General features: G+C 35.5%; 1 protein-coding gene across 1 annotated transcript; it reads right to left on the reverse strand.

The window, feature by feature from the left end:
- Positions 1-11,801: 11,801 nt before the first annotated feature.
- LOC108602274 (solute carrier family 25 member 40) lies at positions 11,802-13,125 on the reverse strand. The gene has a single exon (XM_017990331.2). It carries the CDS (start codon positions 13,073-13,075, stop codon positions 11,867-11,869), a length of 1,209 nt encoding a protein of 402 aa, XP_017845820.1. The 5' UTR covers positions 13,076-13,125; the 3' UTR covers positions 11,802-11,866.
- Positions 13,126-13,348: the final 223 nt, after the last annotated feature.

Below are 13,348 nucleotides of genomic sequence, written 5' to 3' on the forward strand. Positions count from 1 at the left end.
TTGAGGCTTCCTATTCGAATTCGTATATTAAAATGTGGGCGGCGTGCATGTTTAGCTGTGCGGGCTATAACAAAAATTCGAAGTGTCAGGTCAGATACTAAAATTTGCCCAAAATTGAAAAAAAAAGTAGAGCAAAAGACGTTGTATATTTTATTTTCTTTTTAAGAACTTTTTGGTAATTATGAAAGTTACTTTAATTGTTTGCAGTGGTGGACCAAAAAGTATAGCAGAATCCATAACTTAAAAAATAGAAAGAAATCATAACAATAATATTGCCTGGGAATTGAAATTTTATTGCGTAAGCCATGAATTTTTAATGCTTGCTTGATTTTTATCGAATCGAGGCAAAATTATTGATATTAAACCCAAAACATGACTGCATGTGCTGAGCCCAGTACTAATAAAGTATCTATAAAGCTGCTCCTTGTAACTTATATGTGGGGAAGGGGGACTTAAAATATACAAGACAAGTTTTTATCTACAAGGTTGTTGTATAATTTTTTTGTCGCCCTTTATGATTTGGTTTCAAGCAGATCTATTTAAATATTTTTACATGCACAGGCAAATGCAATTAAGTCGACATATCCCCTTTGGCTTGTGCACTGGCCCCCAAAACAAAACATTTCTTAATTGCCTATGTTCAGCTTGATATTTCTGATTTATATGCCAGCATTTGCTGCACTCGGCCACATAACGTGAGTTCTGGCAAAGGCTGGGCGATTCGGCAACTTTTGTGGCTATTATTGTGTGCATTGTTGGATTTGAAATTCAAGCTGGTGCAGACGCTGTGGGCATTTTTAAGTGCGAACGTGACTGGGTAATAGTTGAATCAAGCAGCTCACCAAATCGATTATTGCTCAAGCAGCTGGAAAATAGAAATGACTTGCCTAATTGTCTTGACAGCGACTCAATAAGAAAATTAAATAATATTTGTAACTAAGTTCAAAATGCATTATCTCTAACCTAATTATTGTAGTGGCCAAAAAGTAGTAATAACCTTAGAGTATACAAATACTATTTTATCGTGTAGGCGTAGACTAAGAAACACAAAAGCTTTTAAGCTTTCTGATCAGCGAGGTTTTAAGCTAGCAGACGCTCTGGCCGGAACTTCGCGCGAGAGCTAAGCTTAAGTGCAGTGACCCTTGTAAGCAGACGAACGTAACTGCACAATCGTACGATGACGACGTTTTGTGCTGGCGCCAAGCACGCGCTTCCTATGTCTGGCGTTAGAACAAAAGAATACAGCTACCGTCTGGCTAGACAAAGCGAAAGCTTTCGCTAGCGACAGCGAGTTGTGATCAAATTTGCGCTGGTCAGGTCAGTAATGAGATCAATCTGAAAGACAAAAGACGTACAGTTCGTCTCTAACGACAAAGTTCTTGTATAAACGCGTGTGCAGTGTAAAAGTTACTGTTGGCTTAGTAGATTCCCCCGCGTCAGAGGAATGTCTGAGGAATGTCCAGCTTTGTATAGAAAAAGGAAACGCACCGATCTATACTAAACGACAGTTTATTCATGCTTGTGACTAATATAAGTAGCTTAACAGTAACATATGATTATACATGTGTGCATTGTATGTTATCCTAACAGATTTTCAACAGTTATAACCATAAGTACAAGGAAAACTAAGCCAAAAGTGACTGCCTTTACTGGTTTAATTAGACCTAATTATAAAAACAAAACAGATCACCCCGTCCTCCACCAAAGGCCCCAACGCTTGGCGAAGACCGTTCTTTAAATTTTTGGGAAGAGACCAGTAGTAACTATTAGTGGCGGAGATCACTGGCACACACCGGACTCCCGGTGCATAGCCGTCTACAGAGTCTGAAGGCTTGTTCCCGACCCACCTAGAGCGACTTCGAAAACAAAATATATATGTATAATTGATATAAACTAAAATTAAACACATGAGCTAAGCCAATAAGCAATGTGTTAGCTAAATGCATGAAAAATTGAATTGAATCAAACCTTGCGAACCTAAGCTTATTAGCATATCGCCTAAGCTTAATATCGCATTTTGCCTTAGTAATTAATTTTCCTTAAAAGTTAAACTTAATTTAACTTACTTAATTGAATCTTATTTTTTTTTATTAATTCTAGTTTTGAGTTTATAATGTAAAGTGAACCGAAATCAAAAAGAATTTATTTAAACGGGCATGTTCATGTAAAAATTTGGTTTAACATGCTCGTCCGTAGATATATGTGTATGCGAATTCTTTTCTTGTTAACAGATACACCAAGAATCGCTGAGCTCAACGACGGCAAGGAGTAAGGAGTAATTAAAAAAGCTGTAAGTCGCAAAGAAACAAAAAAAAAACTAATTATTTAACCTTATGGCCTTCAGCCTGTTTAAATACATATTATATAAAAATATATAAAGTATGAACTATATTTGCGATATTCAATATGATGTAGTAAAATCATATTGAACATATACAGAAACATAAAAATTAAGCATAAACAAAAAGTGAATCCATGCATAACATGATTCACGCGTAGCAACTAGAAAAAACTCATAAAAAACCCAAAAATGCAAACGGAGACATTTATGACTCCCACGATCCGAAACTAATTGTAAACACAAGTCTGTAGCCAGACAAGTGTCCCCTAAGAAATAAATAACCAATTGTAAACACACAGCAAAGGATCCTATTGCAAATGTACTTAAAAGTACAAAGTCCAATCCAATGGAAAATTACCACGAAATAAACAAAAGCAAACCGAGGTTTGCTGTGTGTAAAAGCGACTTGACTCGAGGAGTTAGTTTTGGAGCCTCACATCAATAAGTCGTGAAATAATCGCTCGTTGTGAATAAGTGCAAACATACATTTGTAAACGTATCCTTACTAAACTACATTTATCCGAATAAAAGTGTACTGCGTAAACTAATTTAACTTTTGTGTTATTATTTTTTTGCGCGCTTGACACCGCGGATATCTAATTGGCGCAGCCGGTAGGATAGTGAAAAGTTAATATCGAATAGCAGCCGTGATAAACTCATAGTGCTAGGATTTAACAGAATCCATACTATCCGTAAAAGAACAAACGTGACCTAACCAACCACGCATCCTGACTAAAGTGAAAACAGTTGAATCCTAACTTCAACCAACAAAATACTTTACTCTGCAATGGCAACCGTACTAAGTGATGCCGAATTAAATCAGGCTTTGTCTCAGCTCAGACAAGTGCCCGCCTTTATGGGAGATCCTGACACACTAGGAGCCTTCATAAGGAGAATCGAATTCATACAAACACTGTACCCGACGTCAAACCCCAGGCAACTGCATGTGCTGTTTGGAACAATAGAGATACAAGTAGGAGGAGACGCTCAACGCGTAGTACAAACCTCTGGCGCTAGTAACTGGACCGAATTGAAGAGGGCCTTGATTGAAGAATATACAAACCAAACACCCTTGGAGGAACTCTTACGCCGACTGTACAACACCTCGTTCACTGGAAATCTACGTAAGTTCATAGAAGAACTTGAATATAAGTCCTACACTATATTGAATAAGCTAACCATAGAAAATAATGCAACAAATAACGTAGTATATAGAACAGCTTTGAACAATACAATTAAGGATGTTATAAAGAGAAAACTTCCCGATAGAACATTCATGATCTTAAGTAGATATGACATAACGACAACGCAAAAATTAAAAAACGCAGCGCAAGCTGAAGGACTGTACGAAAACAATACCACTGACAAACCAAAAATACAAAACACGAACAGTAACACTAAAAACCAAAACCCAAATAAAAATTCAAATAAAAATTACAACCCAAATTACACTACTACTTGGTACTATGAACCAAATCAAAATAACAATAATGCCAACAACAGCAACAATCCAAATAAAACCCCTTACCCAACTTTCCCAAATTTACAAGCCTTTTTGCTACAAGGTCAGCAACAAAATCCCATGAATCAACAAATGGGTCAACCTACTAGTTCTGGTTACGTAAATAACCAACCAACAAAGAGGCAACGTGAAAGCCAAAGCGCACAAATGCGTATGGACACTAGCGAAAATTTTCATCAAACAGCCTCGGAAGAAAATACCCCTACATCAGATTAAAATTTAATAATAAAACATTGAAGTGTATAATAGATACAGGCTCATCAATAAATTTGATGAACTCTAATGTATTAAACTTTCCACTATATGACACTTCAAACATAGTAACCACAATAAATGGAAAGGTAGATTTAAAACAAATGATAGCATTAAACCCTAGTAAACTCTGCCCTACTCATCAAATATTTTATATTTATCCGTTCTCCAAAAGGTATGACATGTTGATAGGTAGAAAATATTTAGAGGATTGTCAGGCTATCATTCAATTACAAAACAAATACAGTGACGATTCGGTGAATATACACTTTTACCTTCCGCACTGATTCAAAACATTAATGAACAGGATGAGACCACACCAAGAGTGCCTCAAACCACAAAGCATTAATTGAATGAATATTATAATATAATTAATGAAGCATGAACTTCAAGAAACCAATGAGTTTCGTCTCGACCATTTAAAGTGGTCGGAAGAGAAACAACATGTAATTAAAAGTTTTACATGACTTTAAAGAATACAAAGATGTACAGTACCACGAAGGTGACAATTTGACCTTTCACTAGTACTGTTCCAACATCAAATACAAACCATACATGAGGATCCAGTTTATAAACGGTCCTTACAAACATTCTCAAGCAGAAAAATGCTGAAATTGATAAACAAATAAAAGAAATGTTGAACCAAGGAATAATTCGCAAATCGAAATCTCCTTATAGTTCACCTATTATTAGTAATACCAAAGAAAAGCAGGATGCTTCAGGCTAAAGTAAAATACCAGAGTTGGTAGGTTGATTACCGGATACCTTGAATGAAATTAACCGTCAAGCGATAAATTCCCTTTACCTATAATGGATGAAATACTAGACAAGTTAGGAAAATGTCAATAATTTCACTACATTAGACTTCAGCAAAAGGATACCATCAAATTCAAATGGATCCGAAGTCAATACACAAGACAGCGTTCTCTAACAAGGACGGGCATTATCGAATATACAACGAATGCCATTCGGCCTTAAGAATGCCCCAGCAACATTTCAACGTTGCATGAACAATCTATTAGAAGATTTACTTCACAAAGATTGTTCTAGTGTACTTAGATGACATCATTATATTTTCCACTTCATTGGAAGAATCATATGATTTCTCTACGTAAAGCTATTGAATAGGCTAAGGACAAGCTAATTTGAAACTACAATTAGACAAATGCGAATTTCTAAAAGCGGGAAACTGAACTTCTTGGGACACATAATCACTACACAATGGCATCAAACCAAACCCAATAAAAATTGGAAGCAATCACTAAATATCCAATACCCAATACCCCTAAAGAAATAAAATCATTCTTAGGACTATGTGGATTTTACAGAAAATTCATACCAAACTTTGCAAAAAGTAGTCAAACCCTATGACCACTAAAAGTTGAAAAAGGGGAGCAAAAATAGATATAAAGGAAGAAGGATATGTTGAACGCCTTTGAAAAATTGAAAATTCTTAATCACATCTGATCCCAATACTAGCCTATCCAAATTACGACAAAGCCATTTTGTCTAACAACGGATGCTAGTAACGTAGCAATTGGAGCTGTGCTAACTCAAGGAACACAAACTAATCTGCTATGCTAGTAGAACTTCTAAATGATCACGAATTAAACTATTCTACAATAGAAAAAGAACTACTAGCCGTGGTACGGGCAACTAAATATTTTCGATCCTATCTATATGGCAAAACTTTTCGAAATTTTAGGCGATCATAAACCATTAGTTTGGTTAAATAATCTAAAAGACCCAAACATGAAACTCCAAAGATGGAAAATACAGGTTAAACGAAGTTTGATTACAATATTCAAATATCTACCAGGGAAAAGAAAACTCATGTAGCAAATGCATTATCTAGAATTACAAGATAGATGAGAATCTATTAGGAGAGATGAGATGACTGAATACAACACGCGCTACAAGTACATAGTGCTAGTAGAAGATAATTTAAACTACATACAAATTACAGAAAGACCACTCAATTATTACAGTAGACAAATTGAGTTAATAAAAGCAAACACAGATAATGTAAAAATAACAAATTATTTCCATAAGAAAAACATTAAAATCAGTTACACCGTAATGACGATTGAAAAAGCAAAAGAAATCATAAAAGAATATTTATGCTCAAAGAATAACGTAATTTATTTCCACAATGATTCTGATTTCCCAATATTTCAAAAGGCCTATGTAGAAATAATTAACCCAGAAAGCCAAACAAAATGCATGAAAAGCACTACCAAACTTAGTGACCTACAAACGTACGCTGAATGCAAAGAACTAATACTAAGCCAACATAATAAATTACTACACCCAGGTATAGAAAAAACTATTAACTGGTTCAAAGAAAAATACTACTATCCCGACTATGCAAAAATAATTCAAAATATTATTAATGAATGTCATATTTGTAATATAGCTAAAACCGAACATAGAAATACCAAACTATGTTACGAAATCACACCAGAAACTCACAATATTAGAGAAAAATATGTAATGGATTTCTACATAGTAGGAAACAAACAATTTCTATCTTGCATAGACATATATTCGAAATTCGCCACACTAATCGAAGTAAGTAGCAGAGATTGGTTAGAAACAAAACGAGCAATAATGAAAATATTTACATTAATGGGTAAACCATTAGAAATAAAAGCGGATAAAGATTCTGCATTTATATGCGCAGCCCTACAACAGTGGCTTAAAACCGAAGAGGTTCAAATAAATATAACAACTAGCAAAACAGGGATTGCTGACATAGAAAGATTTCATAAAACTGTGAACGAAAAATTAAGAATCGTAAACAGTGATGACAACGAAGAAAACAAACAAACAAAATTCGAAATAATATTATATACCTATAACCACAAAACAAAACATAAAGCCACAAATAGAACACCAGCTGACATATTCATGTATGCAGGTACACCACAATATCAAACACAAGAAAATAAAATTACCGCAATAACAAATCTAAATAAACAACGCGAAAAATTTGAGGTTGACATTAGATATAGACAAGCACCGTTAGTAAAAGCCAAAGTAACTAACCCTTTTCGAAAAACAGGACAGATAAAACAATTAGATGACAAACATTTCGAAGAAACCAATAGAGGTAGAAAAGTGACCCATTATGCATCTAAGTTTAAGAAGAAAAAGAAAATTAACAAAAGTAAATATATTACTTGCAGCGCCACATCAGGTGAAACAACACATGATGACCAACCAATCGATAGGAACAATATTATTAATGATAATGATAATCAGTAACGTAAAGTTAAGCACAGCACAATCCATAGAAATTAACCCAATCAAAGCAACAAATGGGTATCTAATATTCAAAACAGGAACACTAGATATACCAGTGAATTACGAATACCACTACTTAAAAGTAAATCTAACAAAACTCGACAACACATACGCAAACTTAATACAACAGGCAAATTCATATTTAGACGCCCCAAAAATCAAATACTTAGTAGACAAATTAGACAGAGAAATGAATGGAATTTCTATAATCAAACGACATAAACGAGGCCTACTTAATGTAGTAGGAAAAGCATACAAATATCTGTTTGGTACGTTAGATGAAGAAGATAAAGAAGAACTCAGTCAGAAAATAAATGATTTAGCAGCTAATAGTATCCAAGAAAACGAATTAAATCACATAATAGAAACAGTAAACAAAGCAATAGCCACCATGAATAGAGCCAAAACAAAAGAAGAATTACATAAAAAACTAGAAGTATTAACATTCAACCTAGAACACTTCACAGAATACATTGAAGATATAGAGATGGGCATGCAGTTAACTAGATTAGGAATATTCAACCCAAAATTATTAAAACATGATTACTTATTAAAAGTAACCCCAGATCAAATATTAAATATAAAAACATCGTCTTGGTTCAAACAAGACAGCAAAGAAATTTTCATAATCTCACACATCCCAACTGAAATAGTTAAAACTCCAATATACGAAATAATTCCATACCCGGACGAAAACAACAACGTGTTGACAGAAAATATACAAGAAAGCTACTACGTATACAAAAACAAAGTCTACGGGAACGTTTTCAAAAAACAGATAACCAACAATTGTATTGTAGGCATAATAAAACAAATAACTACTGAATGTAAATATACAAAAGTAAATAAAAATCATCAAACTAAATACATAGAACCAAATATAATATTAACATGGAATTTGCCAGAAACCACGTTAAACCAAAATTGTATGAAAAACAACTTAAATATCAAAGGAAACAATATAATCAAAATTCACAATTGCGAAATTCAAATACAAGATATATCGATAACAAATTCAAAATTAGACTATTCGCAAAACATTTATGTAAACAATAATGTAACCAAATTAGAACCACTAGCATTAATTCATACAAAAGAATTGTTAAATAAACACATCGAATCAAATAATGTACTACAAATTGTAATAGTAACTATATTAAGCATGGTAATTATAAGCATATCAATCTTCCTAGTATATAAGTTCAGAACAATACCAAACACCCTAATTGTAAAATATGCAAAGCCTAAAGAAAATGTAACGAACAATGATGTTGAACTATCAGAAGATCAACAACAACCATCACTCTATCCCAAAATAGTTGATGCCTGAGGACAGGCAAATTTTTTAAGGTGGGGGGAGTAAGATATCCATTTCCGCGATATTCAATATGATGTATAAAATCATATGAACATAATACAGAAACATAAAAATTAGCACTAAACAAAAAGTGAATCCCATGCAGTAACCATGTGCGTAGCAACTAGAAAAAACTCATAAAAAACCCAAAAATGCAAACGGAGACATTTATGACTCCCACGATCCGAAACTAATTGTAAACACAAGTCTGTAGCCAGACAAGTGTCCCCTAAGAAATAAATAACCAATTGTAAACACACAGCAAAGGATCCTATTGCAAATGTACTTAAAAGTACAAAGTCCAATCCAATGGAAAATTACCACGAAATAAACAAAAGCAAACCGAGGTTTGCTGTGTGTAAAAGCGACTTGACTCGAGGAGTTAGTTTTGGAGCCTCACATCAATAAGTCGTGAAATAATCGCTCGTTGTGAATAAGTGCAAACATACATTTGTAAACGTATCCTTACTAAACTACATTTATCCGAATAAAAGTGTACTGCGTAAACTAATTTAACTTTTGTGTTATTATTTTTTTGCTGCTAGTAAAATATCTTTATAATTTAATATAGTATATATATATATATAAATATATATATATATATAATATATAATATATATATATATATATATATATATATCTACTGATAATTGAGCGCGAGTGTGGCCACTCGAAAATATTTACACCACAACGTACGCATACCCTTTTAATTATATGTTTTTTAGATATTACTTTTTGCCTTCCTTTTTTTGAAATGCAAATAATTGATAATTTGTTTCATAATAATCATAAAATCAATATTTTTTTTTAAATTTAAGCCGTTTAACAATTATAATTGTCTAATAATGAAATTATTAAATAAGCCACTATATTTAAATCCATTAACATGTTCTAAATTTCGTTTGATCGTAGCTTGGTAGGGTATGGCTGGTAATAGCATGATTCAGCACTAGCCCCATAAAAACGGCTCGATAAGTCTTCACGCAAAGGTAGAATGGGTATAGAATCGTGGGGCTCAACGCCACCTAAGCCCCACAAACAACATCAACAAGGCATCATTAATGGCTTAAGGGAGTTCATTGGTGAGGATCTGCGCTAAAGGTCGGATTTTATGGTGCTCTTCTAGTACGCAAAGAAAATTCTCAAATTTAACTTTATTTTCATTAATCTAACAAATGTGCACTTATTATTTATGTGAGTCAGGGAGAGTGGAAAACTAAGCAGAGAGAAAGAGAGAGTAGAAAGAACCCCGACACAAGCCGGCGAGCTAGCAAGAACATAGCTAGGAGTACACTATATACCATGCTCAGGTATATGACAAGCCATTCGGATATATTCGCTAAAAAACGAATTTTATAGGCGTAGTTCCTATTGTTTTCAAAAATATGAAGATTATAGCTGGCAACAAGCTTAAAATATTTTCTTGCATACATATATGTGTATGATTGCATATATTTCATAGAATAATTTTTTTTTATTATTTTAGATACAACAGATTGTATTTATACAAATAAATACGTAAACAATTACGAAAAAAAAAATAAACAAGTGGACAGGTTAAAGTTGGGCCAACCAACATTTAAATACACTTTGAATAGGGCATCGCAGCAAAACACACGCATGCACTCACAAAAACATGTACACCCAAAACAGCTAACGCGTCACAGCCCGTTTTCGCTGTAGCGTCAGCAGCGACGGCGCCGCTGCGTCGGCAGCGACCGTTGTAAATGGCGCGTAGCACGTGCACCCCGCTGGCTATATTGAAAATTGAAATGTGAATAATTCCAAAGTTATTTCTCCGATCGTTTGAAACTTGCACAATCGGTTAAAAACATGACTAGGCAATTTTGTGCTTTATTTCAGATTTTAAAAGATTTTTCTACTGCCTTATATATATTGTTTTTTTTTTCGATTTGCGGGGGAGGGGGAGGAATAACAAAAAATAAAATAAAAGCGGTATGTCCTGGGTATAGGAGCACCTATATACAAAATTTGGTTGCTCTAGCGCTTACAGTTGCTGAAAAACAGTTGCTCAACCATTCAGACGGACAGACGGACAGTCGGACATGGCTATATCGACTCAGCTTCGAGCTGATCAAGAGTATATATATAGTACTTTATGGGGTCTGCCACGGCTCCTTCTCCCTGTTACATACATTGAGCAACTTCATAATACCCTTTTCCATTTTTACAAAAATGTCAAAGTGTATAAAAATCAACGAGAAGGTAACGCTACTCAGTTTCGAATCCTCGACCTATCGATCAACACACTGCCAAGTAGGCCGCAGTCGACGACTCGATTGATCCCTGTCCTGTAAGCCACAAGAGCTTAGGACAATAAGAAGTAATTTTTCATATGGGTGCATTGCTTTTATGTTTACATCATGACCATCATTTATTATATAAAGAAAACAATCAAGTAAACTATATATTCTAAAAGTGTCCAAGTGAAACAAAGAGTTACCTGCGGCTGCACTTTAATCAGTTCTTGTTTTTATACTTATTATTTATACTTATTATTAATCAAAATTATTAATAACCATTGAAGAGACACGTAAAATCTTTAGATTATGTAATTTTTTTTTTTTTTTTTTTTTTTTTTTTACTTAACATATATACTATTAACGTTGATCAACCAACTTAATGGCTATAAGATTATGTAATAAATCATAATAATCAAGTTCATTAGCTAAATAAATAAATGAATGTAAACATCTTATTCGTACTTATCATAGCTTGAGCTTAAAGCGATTCAAGCTCAGAATGGAGTTTGGAATGGTGTCACGTGACACTGCAATCATTTCGTGTCGATTCAATTTCCTCGACATCCTTTAAAGTGTCGACTTGTGCAAATGTTAAATGAAATCAACAAAAGTCAACACAAGCTACTGCAACAGGCCATGGGCGATGCGAGCTGTTAAAATGTAAATTGATTTATTTTCGCCGCATTAAGCTTAACTTGAGCCCACGCAAGGCGGCATTCAAATGAAATTTTGCTTGACTTAAGCTCAATAAAATATTTGCATATACTATGTAGTACACGAAACGTTTTATTTACAAATAAAGAATTTAATTCCAGCGCTTGGCGCTAATCGATATCGTCCTCATTGATTAGGATGGCATTCGGGTTGCTGAGCAGCAACGCCTCATTGTGCTGATTAATATTGTAGTAGAAAAAATATTGTTTGCTGTATTCGAATGTTGATATCATAATGGCGCAGGCGGGAGCCACCTTGAATAGTCGGGGTCCGTAGCCGGCGAAAAGTCCGCGCAGGCCGTAGGCACGATAGATAGCCTTCAGTCTTCTATATGTAGATGTTTTGTGCGTCTCCTTGGCGGGCGAATCGTTAAAGATGACGCGCTCCCCAAACTCAATCTGCTCGTGTGTCTTCACCACATCAAACGGACAAGTGACGAGAGCAGCCACGGCGCCAGCAATAACGCCGGATATGAAATTGTAGCCAAACGAGGATTCGCTGCTTTGGTTGAAATATATCTTGAGGTATTCGTAAATGGGCCAATAGATGCCCGAGAAGGGCACATCGCGTAGTATAGTGGGCGGTAGACCACGCCACAGTCCCCACACTCCTTGGAGCGCAATCACGTTGCGCACAAAGCTCAAAACCTGTGCGTAGCTCATCCGCTTTGACTGCATCTTTGTACGCACTAGCTCTATGGGACTGACAAAGGTAACAGCGCAAATGCGCGCCGTGACGCCAGACAGAATTGGAATCATCAGTGGTAGATGCTCCTGGTTCTGCTTCCGCTGAGAGCTAGAAGATGATGGTTCGATGTGTTTTTTGTACAATGCTATATATTGCGATTTGAACTGCTCGTAGGCCACAAAGTAGACAATGGTTGAAGGCAGCGCCGAGACGAGAGTAGGACCCAGTCCGGACCACAGTGCACCAATGCCTTCGTTGCGACCAATCTTGAGCAGTGCATCGAGTGTGCTGTTGAAATGCGGAGACGCAGTGCCCACCACAGTTGAGCGGGAGTGCGCGCCACAGGAGAATAGATGGTCCATTAAGCCGTTGCAGTAGAGGAAGCACTTATTTGACTGCGACTGCTGTGACTGCATACGCGTCTTGATCACATCCAGCGGTGTCATAAAGCAAGCCGTAATCATGGCTCCCGCGCATGCCGAGGCCACCTGCTGCAGCGGCTTTATTCGGAATCGTGGGTCATTCAGCATTTTCCTTGGTTTCTGTGGACCCTTCTCGCTGCTGATGTTGATGGTTGTGGTGTTACCAGTGTTGCTGCTTCGGCTTGACGTCGGTGCATCGTCCCTCGGCATGGCGGCTGATACTTCCCTGAATTCTATAACGATTTGACAGTAATTTCCAAAGAAAGTCTGATCTTAAATTTTTGTAAGAATAAAAAGTACACATCATCGAAGTATCGATAACAATATTTTCCGTTGCATTGACAGCACAGGTGATGATGAGTCATGAATCATGACTTGATGATTACATACGTATATACATTAAGACTTTATCCGTTTCGATTTAATTGTTCACAAAAGATATATTTTAGCACAGAGAGTTCGACTTCCCGAAGACTTTTAACA

Source organism: Drosophila busckii, chromosome 3R (assembly GCF_011750605.1).
Source record: "Drosophila busckii strain San Diego stock center, stock number 13000-0081.31 chromosome 3R, ASM1175060v1, whole genome shotgun sequence".
Taxonomy (NCBI): Eukaryota; Metazoa; Arthropoda; class Insecta; order Diptera; family Drosophilidae; genus Drosophila; species Drosophila busckii.